This window comes from Pygocentrus nattereri, chromosome 3, assembly GCF_015220715.1.
Source record: "Pygocentrus nattereri isolate fPygNat1 chromosome 3, fPygNat1.pri, whole genome shotgun sequence".
Classification (NCBI taxonomy): domain Eukaryota; kingdom Metazoa; phylum Chordata; class Actinopteri; order Characiformes; family Serrasalmidae; genus Pygocentrus; species Pygocentrus nattereri.
In genome coordinates this window covers 19,631,931-19,650,593 of record NC_051213.1, presented here as the reverse complement: position 1 = coordinate 19,650,593, position 18,663 = coordinate 19,631,931, and the positions used below count along the sequence as shown (strand labels likewise).

The 18,663-nt window shown below is 40.3% G+C and overlaps 2 protein-coding genes across 2 annotated transcripts in view; one reads left to right on the top strand and one right to left on the bottom strand.

Moving 5' to 3' along the window:
• snrka (SNF related kinase a) overlaps window positions 1-11,294 on the top strand; it is a 38,095-nt gene extending 26,801 nt beyond the window's left edge. The window contains exons 4-6 of the mRNA XM_017700398.2: window positions 3,027-3,239; window positions 5,618-5,752; window positions 7,461-11,294. Coding sequence (XP_017555887.1) covers window positions 3,027-3,239; window positions 5,618-5,752; window positions 7,461-8,808 — 1,696 coding nt within the window. The 3' untranslated portion in view covers window positions 8,809-11,294. The remainder of the gene's footprint in view (window positions 1-3,026; window positions 3,240-5,617; window positions 5,753-7,460) is intronic.
• Window positions 11,295-14,977: 3,683 nt separating this feature from the next.
• The window catches only part of ano10a (anoctamin 10a), a 32,497-nt gene continuing 28,811 nt past the window's right edge, over window positions 14,978-18,663 (bottom strand). Inside the window, exon 14 of the mRNA XM_017700401.2 lies at window positions 14,978-15,505. Coding sequence (XP_017555890.1) covers window positions 15,464-15,505 — 42 coding nt within the window. The 3' untranslated portion in view covers window positions 14,978-15,463. The remainder of the gene's footprint in view (window positions 15,506-18,663) is intronic.

Here is an 18,663-nt window from a genome sequence, read left to right as displayed (position 1 = left end):
GAATTGGAATCTTATCAGTGCTCTGTGGTGCGCTGTAGATAGGCACCATGCTTAGACTCTTGGGACCTGACCGCTGACAGCAGTCTGGCAGGGCAGACAGAAGCTGGATCTGATGCATGCACAGACTCATCATTGCTGCTTTTCGCATATCATTGAGATTGTAAAGGTTTAATCAAGATCTGCTGTAAATCTGCTTCAGGCCTAAATTGACAGCATTAATTTTCATATTTTCACCTAACCAGTACAAACACTTTGTGATGACCTATATAATAAAAAGCTTTTTTGTGCAGTGACCGCTTTAGATATGAGCTTTTATTAAATAGGCATACACAATAGTGACTAGCCTTTCTGGACTTTGCCCATACAGCATAACTAAAAGGGGCATTTAATCATGCACCAGATAATGGTCCTCATGCCATAGCCCTTAGGATTTGACTGTTAGTTGGGCAGCATGGTGAAAGTCACTGTAAAATTGCACATTAAGGTGCAGAACCTAAGAAAGTCAGTGATTGGCTTGCCTTGATTGCTTTAAGACTCTTGACTTCTCATGTAATTGGATGATTTCTCTGTTTTCATGTATTTATTTAGTTATTTATTCGTTTTGCCTACCTTTTAGATTAGGAAAGCCTTTAAATTAGAAAAGCTTGTAGATTAAGCTTTTCAGGCATGCTTGAAAATCTGTTATTATTTTTTCTTCCTTTGTCCGTAATATTCAGTCATCATCTGGCAAGCATTTGCAAATAGAGGAATTTTAAAGCCAATATGTTAGGCACATTAATTTGGTCGCCTCCCTATTGCGTAATGTTCTCTGTCTCATTAAATTACTATCTCTATTTTCACATGTTTGATTTGCATTCCAAATAGACGCCATTAAGCAGTGACCCAGCCCTTTGTCTCCCCACCATACACAGCTCCTCAAACTGAGGGCTTTCAGAAAATCTGAGCTTGTCTTTAGCTGATAAGCATAATTTGACTTATTCAGCGACCTCCTTTTTCTGACAGGCTACAGAAAGGGCCATGTGTGAATTTAGCAGACATAGCTGTCATCTTTAAACTGCTGCAGGAGGCATCTACCCTCTCAGAAAAGAAAATGCATTTTAAATAAAGCCCTTTTCTTCTTTTAGCCACTGCACTGGTGGACGTCTCTCAGCACAGAGCAGAAATGGAACGCTTTAGCATGGCATGAATATTTTATTGGCGAATGTGTAAAAATTGATGTGGGCTGGGCTCCAAGTAAATTGTTGGCTGGGTTCTACGTGCTGTCCTTTTTCCTTGTGCCAGATACTCTACTGGGGCTCTATTATGTTGTCCTATGTACTGCTCATAACAGAAATCGAAGGGACTTAAATACCTGGCCTACCTCACATGAAGAAATGAGAACATGCTTAAATTGCTATTCAGCACTTGTGCAGTTTGTACAAGTATTTTCAAATTCCTTGCATTACAAAGCACACACCCAGCCAGCTGTTGTGGCCCTAGAGCATGTGGGGTGTAGTGTTTGAGCAGTAGTACAGCAGCCTTATGTGGAACAGGATCTACTCTGATGACCTGCGTGCCACTTTGATTACCTGCTACACTTTGCTCTTGCAGGAAACATGGACCAACCTGTTGGTTTAAGCAAACTCACAGCAGAGTCGAGGACATATGTCCTCCTCTCAAGATTCAAGTTCTATTAACAATATGGTCAGTTTCTCCTGATTGCTTGAACATTGATATTAGACTTGAAGAGAGTCTAAATTTGAACCCTGTTATTTAGTGCCCCTGCCCCTGTTGATTACTGAGTGATTGTGGGATTCTAATGGCCACTGCTGTTGCCAGAAGAGCTGATCATCATGATTGTTCTTCAAATACCATGAAGGAGGTTTCAGTCTGATAGCCTTCATTATTAATGGTGAATAAAATGTGTCACAGAAGAATAGCTAGTTTAGCTGCTAAAATAAGTGCTGACCAGTGACCTATTGTTTAACATATTGGACATTTTTGGTGGTAGCTATGTCCTCTGGTTCTGGCATGTACATGGAAGGAGACAGGAAAAAAAATCCCACCCCATTTCTTTTATCTTTTCCCTCTCTTCCCCCTTAAGAGAATCCAGTCTCTTGCCCATGGATAATATGCAGACTGGCTGGTTCTTCAGTGAAGCAGCAGTGATTTTGAAGCTGGGGCAGTAAGCTGGCTGAACCTCAGCTGTGGTGCTTCTTCATGGCGGTTGAGCTGTAATTTGGCATTGTGCATGTGCTGAATGCTGATGCAGCCTGCTTTGGGGATTTCTCTGTCTCTGCTCACACAGACATGGGACCTTCAGTCATTTTCTCTACTATAATACAAATCTTATTTGCTTCTCTCTGGCTAATGATCAAATCTGGGAGGTTTGCTGTGGCTGCCTTTTTTGCACTTTCTACAGAAACTCGGTCATATAAAGTGCTATGGACACAGTGGCAAAGGTGCTAAGTTATTAGTGCTTAAATGTTGGTTGAAGGTTTGGCCATTGATTGTGGTGTGACACAGAATGGCTACCGGCTTTATTCCAGTCTTGCAAGGCCAGATGTGATCCTCTGAAACATGCCTCTGAAATCAGCACTTTCAACATGTGGTGTACGTTCAATAGCATACACAAGCAAAACAAGATAGTTGGCAAAACTGTTGTTAAATAACCATTTTCTTTTCAGTAATGTGATGTTAATTTTTTTTAACCACATGGAATGCATTATCATATACATAACACACATCTACATGCTTAATTTAAGTTTTGGGGGAAACTTTTCAACTATACTGAATGATGGTTCGTCCACAACAGGCTTGTTGCGTGTCTGACATTGCCCCCTACTTTGAGCTCTGCCTTCAGTGTTGGATTTCACCTTCAGTTTGTTTCCACCCTAAGAAGCCTGTGTTCTTTTTCACATTTAGGCCAACATTTCTCATGGTTTTCCCCACATTTTCTCGTTAGATCATGTCTGGTCCCATGAGACTATATTCTGACATGCTAATATTAAATGGTGCTGAATGTCCTCTTCTTTCCCCCTTAACAGTCTGATAAACCGGATGCTGCAGAGAGATCCCAAGCACCGAGCCTCGCTGGAGGAGATTGAGAGCCATGCGTGGCTGCAAGGTGTGGACCCTTCCCCGGCCACCAAGTTCAGCACGCCCCTTGTGTCCCACAAGAACCTGTCTGAGGAAGAACACAACAGCATCATCCAGCGTATGGTGCTAGGAGATATCGCAGACCGTGAGACCATTGTTGAGTAAGTGTTGCAACAACATGCTCCTGTTCATAACTTGCTCTTAGGTGTAATTACTTAATTTTCCTCTTTTATGTAAGACCATGTGTTTCTCTCTCATGCACTCAGTCTGTGTGCTCTCATTTGTTGGAATTTTTTTTCTTTTGTTCATTTCATTGTGCGGGATGTTTTTCTATGATCACTGAAAAAATTGTGAACTTGGAACAATTGAACTTCAGTAATCCATTTCTCCAACCATTACTGTGCATCATTAAGCAACCAGAAAACGTAAACTTCATGTTCATCATACTGGCTTGCTGCTGGCATATTTAAAATGGATGAGACACTTTTTTTATTCTTTATGATGATATTCATCTATAGAATTGCTAGCACTACTGTCGAGATCATGAAATGGATTTGGCATCTTGTACTACAAGAGTCATGCAGTGAAAGTTTCATGCTGGGTGACAGTTGAAAGTATATATCAGTCTTTCTGCTGTGTCTTTTCTGTTAAACCCAGGAAACTATGGGTAATATAGTTTCCTGGGTACTATACTATATCCCAGAAAATTCCTCTACATACTGCCAGGTGAATAAATACTAGTGTTATGGAATTATTCATGGTTAGTAGGTGTGGGAGTTGCTACAGGTCCCATAGCACTATATAATCATGGTACAATTGTGTTTTGATATTTAAAGTTTTGTGATATGCTGTTAACTGTGATATTACATATTGCTGTATGCTGCGATTTATTACTTTAAACTGCAAATTATGCCTCCAAATAAAAACTTATGTATTTGTGTGTGTGTGTGTGTGTGTGTGTGTGTGTGTGTGTGTGTGTGTGTGTGTGTGTGTATGTATGTATGTATATATATATATATATATATATATATATATATATATATATATATATATATATATATATATATATACACACGTCTGTGTGTGTGTGTGTGTGTAGCAGTGCTACAACAGTAGATAAAACCTTATTCTCCCACACGTAGGACGAGCATATTATCCACTACACTATGAGACTATTCTTAACATAAAGCCAATGCTGACAAATACCAAGGTTGCAACAGAATAAAAAGACTGGATTAAGGCAAAAAACAAATCTGCATGTTTAATGCTGGACCTAATACACATTAAAATGTTCGTTATATGATATTTGGGCTTCCATGTATGTGCACTTCAAACCCAAAATATTACATTTTCTTCTTTCCATCATTACATCCTTAGTGTTTAGTCTGTTTCAGAATTTGCCTTTCTTTGTTTCTGCGTTGATTTGATTTATTGGTTCATAACTTTCATTGATTTACTGATGAATAGCTCACCAACATAGTCTGTGAAGCCTTATTTAATGAGAGAACTGAGAAACCTCCACATAAAGCGAAATTCAGTACAGTGAACAGTACAACAAAGTACCAATATTGTGCAGAATTATCTGTGTGTGTATTTTAGACAAATGTGTTTTAATAACCTACATTTATTATTGCTATAGGTAACTTTTTTTGAAGCTTGCTCTTTTTCTCATTCTGTTGACTAGATGCATGAAAAAAGTTTCAAGCCCGTCTGAAATTGAGAAGTAAATTAATTTCTAGAGTATTGGCACCAGAATGCAAAGTACAGCTGCCTAGGTCATTTCTTTTCTTTTAATGTATTCTTTGCTTATTGTTTGTTAAGAGTTTAAAGCCAAAGAGGTAAATGGTGTTGGTATTATGCTTTGTGCACTACTGAAATGTACAGCGAGATGCAAAGAAGTTATTAAACATTTTCATATAGGTGTCAAATTGGAGCTACTGGAATTGGTAATGGTATTGAAAATTATACACATGCTAGTTTTGTGATTCATAGAGCAGTTAACAATCAAAGACTGCATGTTGGACTGCCAGTGTTTTTTGCAGGCAGGGCTCCTCAGAAGAGCACAGAATGCATGATTTGCCAGTAGATTTGCCCTATTCAAGTCTTTCCAAGAGATCATTGTTCTAGCTCAGTTTTGTGGCTGCCGAGAGGCCATTTGTTTGTTCATTAACGTGTAATCCCTGAGAAGCAGAGAGGAGGGACTGCAAATGTGCTTGGATTGTGCTGAGCACTGGAGCCATGCCGAGGACATGCTAGCTGTAGCCAGCTCCATTAGATCAGCATGAGAGGGCTCACAGAAATCAATGTGGACTTGGCATGCTTCTTTATAATACCCTGCTATTTTAGTCACACAACTTTGGGTAGAATATAGGACAGAATACTGGTTGCTCAGACTTTTAGAGGTATTATTATCCTCTTGGATGTTTTGTTGGTAGGTTCCTTGCCTATTATATGATCTGAAGGTTTATTGCCTGTCCCTTTTGGATCTCCTCCCTCTTGCCCTAACTTCTAAATACTCTGTCTTTCTGGTCCCTTTCAGAGCCCTAGAGACTAATAAGTACAACCACATCACGGCTACCTACTTTCTGCTAGCGGAGAGGATCTTACGGGAGAAGCAAGAGAAGGAGGTGCAGCCACGGTCCTCCAGCCCCAGCAACATTAAGGCCCACTTCAGGTATTACAGCCTAGCCCTGCTCTAGCTAGGGATTTTGTTATAGCTCACACGCTACTTCATTATAATATAGTTCAGATTTGTAAGTGCTTGTTATTGTTTAGTTTATTCTGTGTGTTAAAACATAACACACATTCATGTGTTTCCTATTCAGGTGTTTGAATTTGGTTGTTTGTCACCCGCTATATCTCTTCTTTATGTATCAAATAAATGTAACATCAGCATTAAGAAGTCACCTTATTAACACAAAATAGCGGATTAAAGTAAAGGAAGTCACGTTTTTGCATGAGCCTCAGTGTCTTAACCGGTAAACATCAGGGCCAGTCAGCCTCAGACATATCGTGCTGAAACTAGGCCTTATTTATCAGACTTTGTGAGTAAGAACATTAATATAAGAACAGAGCTCATTATGCATGTGATTCTGTCTAGTTCTGTGTTATATAACTGATATATGAGCCCTCTCATACACTGAAATCAACCAAAACTGACTCAGAGTAAAGTGTTTGCCTTATTGACAGTCTTGGATTGCTCTGTTTCAGTTGTTTTCAACTAAGATTTTCAAAGTTCTCTTTGTCAGCTGTTTTGCTCTTTAGTATCTGCTCTAGATTACGCTGTGAAATAAGGGGAAGACAGAGGACATGAAAGAGTTGTTCCAGCGCAAAGTTTGTCTGTATGTCTTTGCCAACATCCATTCGCTGGCACACATTAGCTAAAGCGGTCCTGATGGAGGAGAAGGATTCAGTAATGGTCTCCCCTTGAGGCTGGTTGTGCTGGATGTGAGGGTTTCTGTCTCTCACAGCACTCTTAAGGACAGCCAGCACATATTCTGTCTCTGCCACTGAACTCTGTGCAGGGTGACAAATGTGTTTAAGGGCTGTGAAATTGGTTTGGACTGACCTAGAAAAGCAGTGATCCTGCTGCTACTGTCTAGAAGCAGAGGAGAGAGAGGGGGGATATGCATATAAATGGTATCTACTACATCCATCTCATTTGGTCTTGGGTCTTTGGTTTTGAAATCTATTTATTGAGAATGGTCAGTATAGGACTGCTACAACAAAGTACAAAGGGGTTGGCTTTTAATTGAACTAAAATGCCTTTCTACTGATTTTTATTTATTTATTTTTTTCAGTCTTTGTATTGTTGCTCTCAGTATTGTCTCCATAGTAGGATATGATCATGTTGCTCTGCATGGCTTGTCTCCATACCAACAAAAGTTTTGTGGAAAAAGATTTAGCTGTGGTTTTGACCTAACCTAGGAATATGTACAATGCAGTAAGTACTATTCATACGAGTCACTTAGCTTCAAACCCCTTCAAGGCAATGCTGGTTTCTTTTTTTTGTGCAGATAAACTCATTACAACACGTTCCTTTATTCAGCACTGAATCAAAAGCAGGACATTTAGTCTGCAAGTCATCCTGTGATTCACCATGCCCCTCTATTCAGTGGGTTGTTAAAGGCTTGGCAGGAGAATCAGGTCTGCCTTTTGTCAAGGACTGTCTCCGTCATGAAGGTTCATTTGTTTCCATACGGCTGCTCTGTGGTACAGTCATTTAGCTATTCCTATATATATCCATGTAGATTATACTTTTGTTGTGTATCAGGAATAGTTTTCTGTAGTTTGGATTACCCATCCTGTCTGTTGAAGTGTTGAATTTTCACAGCACAGTCATCAAAACAAATGATTTCGATCACTGTTCATTTTCTTCACAGGCAATCCTGGCCAACTAAAATCGACATGCACCAGGACATTGAGGACAGTCTGGCGGCTTCGTCTATCTCTCACGCAGGGGGACCGCAGTCTCCGGCCCGTAGCGCAGAGAACTTGCTAAATGGCCACCGCAGTAAAGGGCTCCTGGAGCTGGCCCGACGGGAGGAGAGCAGCGAGGCATGCAGTAGCTCCATTCCATCTGGCCCAACAGCCCTTGTCCCTCCAAGTCCCCTCAAGGCCAGCGGTGTGGCCCTACCTACATCAGCCTCTGCGAAGCAGCGCACCTGCCTCTTCCGGGTGGAGGAGGATGAGGAGGAAGAGGAGGAGCAGGAGCCATCTCCACTCCCCACCCAGGTAATCCTGCGCCGCAAGCCACCATCCATCACCAACCGTCTGACGTCACGCAAGAGTGCCCCTGTGCTTAACCAGATCTTCGAGGAGGAGGGCGAGTCGGATGATGACTTTGACATGGACGAGAGCCTGCCACCAAAGCTCAGTCGTCTTAAGATGAACATGGCATCGCCCGGCACAGCACAAAAGCGTTACCACCGCCGCAAGAGCCAGGGCCGCGGCTCCAGCTGCTCTAGCTCAGAGACCAGTGATGACGACTCAGAGAGCCACCGCCGTCGCCTGGACAAAGAATCCGGGTTCACATATAGCTGGAACCGGAGGGACAGCAGCGAAGGGCCACCAGGAAACTCTGGAGGGAATGGAGGGGGTGGCAGCAGTGGAGGACAAAGCAAACCCCCAGGGGAGGGCAACTCTGGACCGGACAGAGGTAGCCCTCCTGGAGGTGGCAGCAATGGTAGTGGAGATAGTGGTGGGAATGCAGGAGGCGGGGGAGGGGGTTCTAAAGGACAGGGAAGCCCCTCCAGCTGTTCCAGTGGCAGCAACAACCCCTCGTCTGGATCAACTCGCAGTGCAGCCAGGAGTGCCGGCGAACTGGTGGAGAGCCTAAAGCTCATGAGCCTGTGTTTAAGCTCACAGTTTCGCAGCTCAAGAGCAGGTGGAGGAGGACATTTCATCATCGATCCGCAGAACCTCTCTAGCGTCAAAGTTCAGGAGAAGTCCTCCTGGAAGATGTGCATTGGCTCCAACAGCAGCCTGGACAAGGTGGCTGTGCCTGGTCATGCTAGCAATGTCAGTGGTGGGTCAGTGGAGCGTTACCCGGACCAAACGGCAACCATGCTGAATGGACTAGGTCTAGCCAAGGAGAACAACCTGAACTTGAAAAACAATGTGCTCCAGCTACCTCTGTGTGAAAAAACCATCTCCGTAAACATCCAGAGGAGCCCAAGGGACGGGCTGCTTTGTACGTCTGCCCAGGCCAGCTGCTGCCAGGTCATATGATGGCGGGTTGCATGACTGGTCCTCGTAGCGGATTGCTCTTATCGCCATATTTGTAGCATAATGAGGACTTGAGTACTCTTCCAGTAGCTGTGTATGACCTTTCCTGACCCTCAGCAGACCTTTTTGCCACCTGCCTTCTATGTCGTCTTAATCATTCTTACAACATATTTATTGAGTTCCTTTTTTTTCCTTTTGGGGATTTTATGAGATGCATGCTGCTAGCCTTTGTTGTTTTTTTGTTTTTGAAAGAGGGTCCTTTTTAGTCCCACTGAGCATTTTACATTTGACTCCCTGCTGATTTTTGTTTTCTCTACTTCTTTTCCCATCACTTTTTTTTTTTTTTTTTTTTTTTTTGGCTTTTAATCTCCTGAAAAAAAGCGCTTAATAGATTACGGTTGGGCATTGGTCAGTCAATCAAATAGAATTGTAGATCTGTATGACAAAATATTTAATAAAGATAAATATAACCAAAAGTGTGACATAGTAGCACACACTAGTTAATATGAGCACTTATGTTCCCAACAGATATAAATCAAGACCCAAATTAAGTCCAGTCAAAATAATAAAGCCTATTTTATTAACAAAACAGCACCAGGTTTGATTACTGCCCATGTCTTAAACTAAATCACAAGTTTACAATTTAGCAAATGATCTTATTTATTAATTTGGAGGCAGATGATTCGCTGTGGCGACCCCTAAAGGGAGCAGCCGAAAGAAGATCTTATTTATTAATTCAGTTACACATTGAATAGTGTATAATAGTTGTTTTTGACTTTCAAACTACTTTCAGCAGGATGTATTTAAAAGAGTTGTGAATACTAATAACAAGCAGTTTTTACATCTACGATTGAATGTGCTTTTTTTCCTCCTAATTTTAGGTATTTTCCTAAAACAAAACTTTACTGACAATCAGTCAGGAAATTGAGTTGTTTCTTGTAAGAATTACAGGAGTATCTGTGTAACTTGGAATTTGTGATATACTGACAAATTGTTCTCCTGTGATTCTGAAAAATAAGCTTTAGTTTACCGATTCAGTCTTAAAGTTTTAAATATATATACTACAAAGTGAACACAGATGAAGCAGGATATTGTGTGTAGTGAGACTGAATTTGTAATTGATCTCTCTGAAATACCCACTGAATATAATTATTTCAAAAATTCATCCAAAGAAGTAACATTCATATCCAAACAGAAGTCACATCTTTTTTGTCTTTTTGCACCCATATGTAGATATTAAGACGACTTGGTCTTGACGCTGCAGTAGTGTGCAAGGCCCACAGGTTTGGAGAAAGTAGACTTGCTGGAGTTGCACAGATACTGGCTGCATCCGATCTGTAAGGAATCCGTTCAAACAATGCTCAAAACTTTGGCTGTGTTCTGAAGGCTTTTTTTTTTTTTTACTGGAGGAAAGGTGGAAAATTAAGACGTGCATAATTCTCTCCACACTAGGAAATGAATTCCTAGGTGGTGTTAAGCACTAAATCTCAGCCCAGCTGTTCTCACCTTAGTCTTTTTTTTTTTTTTTTTTTTTTTTTTTTTTTTTTTTGCAGTTCACACTTTTGTTACTGTATGTGCCAGTCTCCAATTAAGGCTGGCCTTAGATGTCTATAGGGTATGTAAATATGTTTTTAAAAGTTTATTTTGTTTGAAAAGACTGCTGATTTAAAATGCTGTGTTGAATACAGGCATCGGGTTGGCTTTAGAGTTAAAGCCATGCTGGTTCATCACCTGGCAGCCTGGCTCCAGGTATTCTTGAAACCTTAACAAGCTTCTTACATGTGGCCACTCTTTCAGGAAATACAGCGTCAGGAGTTGGCTTGTGAATGACCATTACCTGGTGTAGAGGGTGAGATAAAAGCTATAAAGGGCCCATGCTGAACCAGAGTGGAGTGGAGTGGGGTAGGGTAAGAGATTTTAAAGGGCATTGGCAATAAGCTATAAGTTGCAGCTATTTGTAAATATACATATTTTTGTTTTATATTTCATAACATGTACAGCATTAGAATGGCTCACTTGACCGAAAAAAAAAGAATTATCTTGAGTATTTTTGTTTTTCTTTTTAAACAATAAGGTCTGTAAATATTGATGTAAATATGGTGCTCTCTATAGAACTGCAGTGTTGGCCATCTTGGTTCATAGCTGTAATATAGCCTTATTAGTTCTGAGTGTCTCAAACAAATTTAGCAAAGTTGAAAAAGAAACCAGTGCTATATTCATAATGTCAGTCTCAGACTTTTGTCCTACCCTGGTGTAAACAGGTGAAATGACATGTGCATGTGTTGTACGTTTGACATAATTGATCCACGTACGTTGAGGGAAAAGAACCACCACAAAATGTTACTGGACCAAAACCATGTACTGACTTATAAAGAAAAACGACAGTGAAAAAGCAAAATGAATAAATGTTTTGTTGTTGAAATTTGTCCTCAGAAGTTACATATAGCTATGGTAATGTCTGAAATTAAATGTTGTGGAAAATGTCTTTACATTTGGCCTTCTGTCTTCTTTTTTTTGAGCGCTTGTTAAAAGCAAACCATGTTTAATTCATGTTTGTTTGTTTTGCACAGATACTTTTCACTATATTGAAAGGCAGGCAGCAAACCCTTTTCTTCCAGGAGGTGGTCACAGGCAGTTTGTGAAATAACCCCTGGTATTTATGGGGTCCCGTGTTGGCTGCAAACTCGCTTGCCGTAGTGACACTGAAGCTAGCTTCAATGGCAGGAAAATGTTTGGGTCTTTTTTGTTTTAGAAATGTTGTGCTTTGATTTGCTAATGAGATCTTCCACACACTGAGATCTTGTACATCTCTTTTATCTTCGCTTTGGGAAATTTCACTCTCCACTTATCTCGTGAGAAATTGGGCATGTTTTGAGATTTAACCACCTGGTGTGGAAGATTGTAAAGTTTTTGAGATACGCTGGGTGTAGTTACACTTGCTAGGCTATGAAGGACCAATAAGGTGAACCAATTTGCTACAGCACCACCCTGAGGCACACCAGTGCTGAGTCTCTAAGAATATCAAAGACAGAAGCTCACAGGTTTGTGGGTGAAGCAGAGTAAACAGACCTTCCTTTGAATTTGTATTTGAACACCTAATTTTACTCTAATGAACATCATAACGCCATAAGCTTCTTTTCAGGAACCCCTTAGAATTTTGATTTTGAGACATTTAGGGAGTCCAAGGTCCCAGAGCACCCCAGGACCCCCCTATATTTTTGCATCTTGGTCACAAGTAGAACCTTGTTTCTTACCTTGTAATGTGAAATCTGGTTTCCAGGACACCAATTAACCCTTCAGTCACCGGCTGTAAGAAAGGCATGATGTATTGAAAGAAGTGTCAGAAATGCAGATTCCACATGCCCAAGTGACTCCACGTGTGTGTTCATAAGGAGGAGAAAGACCCGTCACAGTTACTACATAATCACCAGATTGCTGACTGTTAAAGCTAACAGCAGTTATAAAATAATTGCAATCATTTGTTTACATCACAACATTGTGAATTATTGTTTCAGTTTGGTTGAGGCAAATATGTTACAAAAAAATGACCACATTTTGAGTCTCACAAAAACAGAAGTTCTAACTTTTGACTGGTGCTATGACATGTTTGGATTACCCATCCTGTCTGTTGAAGAACACGTTGCATTTTCACATTGATCCAAATCATCTGTTTTGATGAAAATGTCTATTTTCTTCACAGGCATCTTGCAGCAGTGATGGTTTGTTTATTTGAGCTTGACTAGTAATGGGGCTGCCCTGCGATGGACTGGCGACCTGTCCAGGGTGTATCCTGCCTTCCGCCCGAAGACTGCTGGGATAGGCTCCAGCATCCCCCCGCGACCCTGACGGAGAAGCGGCTTAGAAAATGGATGGATAGTAATGGGGCTAATCGGCCAATTTGGCCATGTTAGGATTGTACTTCAATATTTGCACACAATGACTGAAAAATACATACAATGTTTATTGCAGGTATTTTTATAGCAATTATTTGTCAGCTAAAATGTAGAATTTATAACTCCACCAAGGGTTAAAGCAGTTTTAGAAAATGCACTTTTCAGCAGCACAGTTTAGTCCTAGAATGCATTTAGTTGACACTTTTGCCTAAAGCAACTTTTGCCCACCAAGTATAGAGACAGTAACGCTGGAGTGGCTTGGGGAATAAGTGCCTTCCTCAGGGCCGCAATGACAGAAGCCATCAGCCAGGATCTAACCCAAAACCTACCGAGTCACAGCCATAACTAGGCTTGTGTTCACCAAAACCGTCTGATAAAGTTGTTGTTTACCAAACTGTGATGTGGATTTGCAGAGGGCAGAATGTTGTTGCTGAATGTTCTTCACCTGACTGGCCAGTGTAAGGAGAGAAGTTAAAACATGACAAAGTGGTGGCTCAAACCGCTGCTGTTGAAAGGTTTTTGACTAATTTACTGCCAAATCTCACTGCCAGATGTCTCAAGTAACCCAGCGCTGTCCAGGCCATCACACACACATCCCTCAGCTTGTTCCAGCTGTCCCTACACACTAGGAATAAATGACTGAGAGGCATTAGAGGTTGGGGAGGCAGGGATAAGCTGTGCCCTAGTTAGAGCTGTCCTGCGCACCATGACCTTTCACACTGCCCTGATGCTTTGATCAGTGGACCGTATGCATGTGTCTGTTTCTACTGTGCCTCATCTTAAAAGGCCTCAGAGTGCTTAAGCACAGCGTGTATTCAGGCTGTCCTTAAGTTCTAAATGATGCAGCACTTTTCATCACCTCTACCAGTTCACTGTGAGTACCATCATGAAGTCAGATTTAATTTCATTTCATTTTGTTTATAATAATATTGAATAAAGTACATTCATAGAATTCTCCAGATATTTTCAAATTAAAAGAGCCTGTATTGTTTTCATCGTTAATTGTATTCCACACGTGTGTAAATTGACTCCAACAATAATTCTAAATTCTATCAAAAATAATTCTAAATAAATGGGGTGAAATTTGAAATTTCAGGATCTACTAAATTGTTTCCTAAAGAACTGCAATTTAATCTTTGCGGTCAGAGATTTAAACCTCATTTACAATCAAACTAAAGCCGTTAGCCTTGCAATGAATAAAAAGCTAGCTGTGCAAACTGTGTTCTCCACACAAAGAAATTTTGACATCCATGCTATTTTACCTGCCAGTAAAGATTAGCCTGTTGATAAATCAGGAGGCAGGGTAAAGATCAAATCAACTGAACTGCAATTTAAAGGCTATTTGCATTCTGAATTAAGGACTGCATCATCTGCTAATTCCAGAATCCAAACACCACATCCTTCCAGGGAGTTTGAGAGTTTCTGTTGTATAAAATGGGTAAATGACTTCGTGTAGCGGCATATTAGGGCATATTCCTATCTCCAGGGAGACTGAAGTACAGTATGCGCTTACAAAAACAGCAAGATACATCTGTGATTGTGATCGTTGAGAGTAAAGACGGTATGTATACCCAGTGAGCATGTGCCATGTGTTGCTTCTCACTGTCAGGCTGCAATCAGATAAAACTTAGTATTACAACTCATAGCATGCTACATAAAAAAAATCATAAAGCTGAGTTTGACGGCTCATTTTTATTATTAAACTCTCATGCTTGATACATGAATGAATGCATTTATGTAAAATGTTATTTTCATAGTCCTATGTACTGTAAGATATTTGAATCTGAATTTACTTCATCTTTTTTCTTAAGCTGACTTTTATATCAGCTTAGGATCCTTTAATTATAGTGTGTATTGGCATCCCTTACAAAGTAGAGTATATCCACCTATGCAGAGACCACTACACTGCATATAGCCTAGAAAACCAGCACATAAAGACTAATGTAGTAACAAATTCATACCCTTCAGAGTGCTGACTTGCATACCGCTGTGGTCAGGAAACAAAACCCTGTATCTCCAAAATGGTAACTTTACAGGAGAAGAAAATAAATGCACTCTACTTTAAATGTAAGTCAATGGAACCAGACTTTATACCAAGTAATTTTTCTGTCATTTTATTTGGTCTGTTCATCATGAAATTTACATACAACATAAAGGGCAACAGGTATTTTCAAATTCTGTCAAAAACTGAAAAACAACAAAAATGGAGAAACAAGGTTTTGTTCCAATAACAGCAATATAATCAAAACTGAGGCCAGGCAGCAAATAAAGCACAACACTTGTTTTTGTAACAGGATATTTATTTTCAGAGAACGGAGTATCAGGTCTTCTTGGCTTCAAGTACCATGTAGTGTGCACATGACATTAGTACACAGAAGCAGTAATGCGTGTGATCTGATATAGTGATGAATAAAGGCACTGCCCACTCTTTTATAAGTTCTCAGGGACATGCATTTTAGCATCCTTTAAAATCAGCTCCATATACAACCCAGTTAAACTCACCTGGAGACAATAATTAAAGAGTAAAGCTCAAACTGGAACTGTTTCAGATAAGATGCAGTAAACGAACTGAGAGCCAGAGGCTTGCGTTGTCAGCAAAGTAAGCAGTCTTCGTGAAGGACATTGCCAGCAGTGCATATTCGTGCTTGGTTATATGTAACGCTCGATTGTACACTGTATGTAAACACCTGAGGGCAGCTTCTTCATATGCCGATTTAAATCTGCATGCTCAGAGTCTGTGCTGCTGTTGGCCTCCCTGCCCCTCGTCACTTATCGGTCTTTGGGATCTCTGCGGCCTCCAGCATTTTCTGAAAAGAGAAAAGAAAAAAAAACAGCCAGGATGTCCATATATTAATGTTGTGATTTACATTTAGGGTTAAATCTGACTACAGACCAGAATCAAAGTAGCAGGCAGGGAGTCATTCAGGAAGTCGCTGGTAATGCAGCCGTGTTTAATATTTCTTAAAGCAAAAAACAGCATTGTATATAAAACATACTGACAGAAGAGGCTAGTACAGAAACAGCACAGAAGCCCTTAGTAGCTTGTGTGACTCAGAAATGTCTAATTTTGAATGATTCACACTTCAAGTGAATGTGGTGGGTACAAGCAATAATATTAAGAGAATAAATGACTTGCTGTTTTGACAGCTTCTTAAAAAAGCAACAGTAACGGGAACAACTAAATCTTCAAAATCACATTGCCTCTGGGGGGAAAAAAAGCAACTAAAGCTCATAAACCGCATTGCACTGCAACTTATGGGAGACTTAAATTCATCCGCCAGGCCTGGAGACTTTCAAGAGGATTGAATTATTTTTAAATATACAGCTTTTTTTCCTCCATTAAGGACATTCCCCAGACTGATGCAGCCAGAGCTACATTTAATCAATTAATTCTGCTGCCTGCAAACCAGAGTAAATTACATCCTCAATGAAAAAGTGTTATGTGCAATTAACTTTTCAAGCCAAAAGCGAGATCAATGCAGGCAGATGTGCTGACACTGTGCTTTCTACTGCGCCTTCGTCTGGCCTTCAGTTACCTCTCAAAGCGCAAGAGTGGTGATTAAAAGGGCCACAAACAATACTGTTACCACTGTGTTCAGTTAGCTTTTTCTGTTATTCATTAAAAACTGTAGAAACAGTGGAACATTAAATGATGTTTTTTCCAAAGGCTGAAAATGGTTCTCTGTTAGAATGGCTGGAAGGCATCTAGACTGAGCTGTGTCAGGTGAATGGATTGATATCATAAAAGTAGTAAAGGATATTCCACCTTTGAAAATAAACTTGAACCATGTCAAGCCAGTAAGAATACTGAACCCATCCTGTCTAAGAAGGTCATTTATTTTCTTTCAGATCCAGTTTCTGCTCATTTGAGATGCTCATGAAGCCAAAACAAATCGGGAGCCATCTGAAGAAACTCATCCCCTCTGAGGCTGGATTTGCATTAAAAAAGGTTTCGAGTCAAAAGTCCAAAGAAAGTTGGCAGCCATTCCCTACCGTCCTCATCTAAGCAGAGAAAATCCTCTGGTTTCCACAGGAGGCTGTAATATGCATGTTGGGATAATTGCTTGGACATGTTGGTATTGATTACGTGAGGAAGCTGTAGCAGAGCGCTTTAAAAGCTTTTTTGACAGTAGCAGTGACAGAGAAGGACTCTTCACATGCAGCCACAGAGATGTTTTTTCCAAGCAGAAACTGCTGAAACAGTACATTTTGTTTGCCATTCTTGAATAAATCAAGCTGAAACATACATACAGCTGGTAAACATAAATATGTTAATGACTCTAGCATTTTTGAGCAGACCTAAAAGGAACAGTCCAACTTAATCTCTGCTTGTTCAATCTTTACTGTACAGTTATGCACAAAGTTTTGCCTTGGGGATCAAAGTGCAATGTTTATGGAGGGTCAACCTCCAAAAGACAGAAAGTATACAAATAAAGATCAATTAAAAAAATAATAATAATAACACTATATTTTGTTACTAAAATCCTGTAGAAATACAAATTTAAAAGGAAAACAAGAACTTTAATGAGTTATATACAGGAGAAAAGACTGTCTGATCTCTCATTGTGGGAGGGAGTGGGGATAGGGTAACTTCCAACTTTAAGATGAATTCATGGCGCTGTGCCTGTGGAAACAAGTTTTGAATGGCATCAGCTGACAACTGCTGAAGGACGTAAAGATTGATCAAAACACTGCTATACTGTTAGTTCTGTCTACATCAAATGCTTTTAAACTTTAAGTTCACTAGGCAGTGCTGAAGCTGAACTCCACTCCTGAACATCAGGAGCACACTGAGCATTCCATTGTCAAAAAAGGCGCCAAGAGCTGGTGACACATTTCCAGTCTCATGATTCATTTAATTCCTTCAGTCTGTCAGGGCAGCACCACTGCCTTCATTTCTCATCAGAACGATAGCAAAGGATACGTCTCACGCTTAAGGCATGACAGACAGCCTCAGACGACTCATTCCTTCCTTTTCCTGTAACACCAGCCTGGCTGCGAGGCGAGAGAGCATATGCTTCCTGACAAACTTCATCATGCGGGCGCCCTGATTTGCCCTGCTTTTTCCACTCTGCATCCCTGAAGAGCAGGATGCAACACAGGACAAGCATCCTCAAGCTTTTCTAAATGTCATGACACTTTTGATGTCATCTTCAAAATCAGTTAATCAGTGATGATCACTATATGTAGATATAAGCTGCTGCTTTTTAAGCTTCTTCTCTCTCTAAATGGTATATGGTCATGAGATTCCATCAATTGAAACAACTGGTACCAAACAAGTGGTAAAAATGCAGCTGTTTCATCCTGAATACCAGAGGCAAACATAAACACAAGCCATCTGCCCGTAAGGAGAGGATGTTATTGGTGCAATCAGCCATCACTGGTTACATGTGATTTACTCTCCAGCCACATCATAATGTAGAGGAGGTTATTCATGTGTTGCTCCATCCCTGGATGAGTGCTCTAGACGTCACCAGCCTTTATTCAGCACACATCCTTTATCTCTTTACCAGCCTGTCTACACATGCAGCACATTAGATGGTTTGATTACATGCGAGTGCTGACATACAGTGAGATAAGGGCTTTCATGAAACAAGATTTTTAAGCAGATGTCCTGCGCCAGTCTCTTGACCTCTAGTGACTCATCTGCATGACAACATACTTTTTAACGTAAATAAAAGAACAGTATTTAGAATTCGATTGAACTGCTACTATTGGCTGAGCGATATTTGAGGTTGTTGTAAAATTGAAAATAAACAGAGCAATTAAAATTTGTATTAATGCACCAAGTTATCAAAACTTTAACTGTTGCTTGGCCAGGACAGCCCACTTTTAACAAACTACATTTCTTGGGTGAAAGAACTGTTTACTGCAATTTTTATAAATGATAAACATTTTTTGAACACTTTTTTGTCACACCTTTAAGAAAAGGCAAAATCACTCACTTAAGAAAAAGCAACCACTC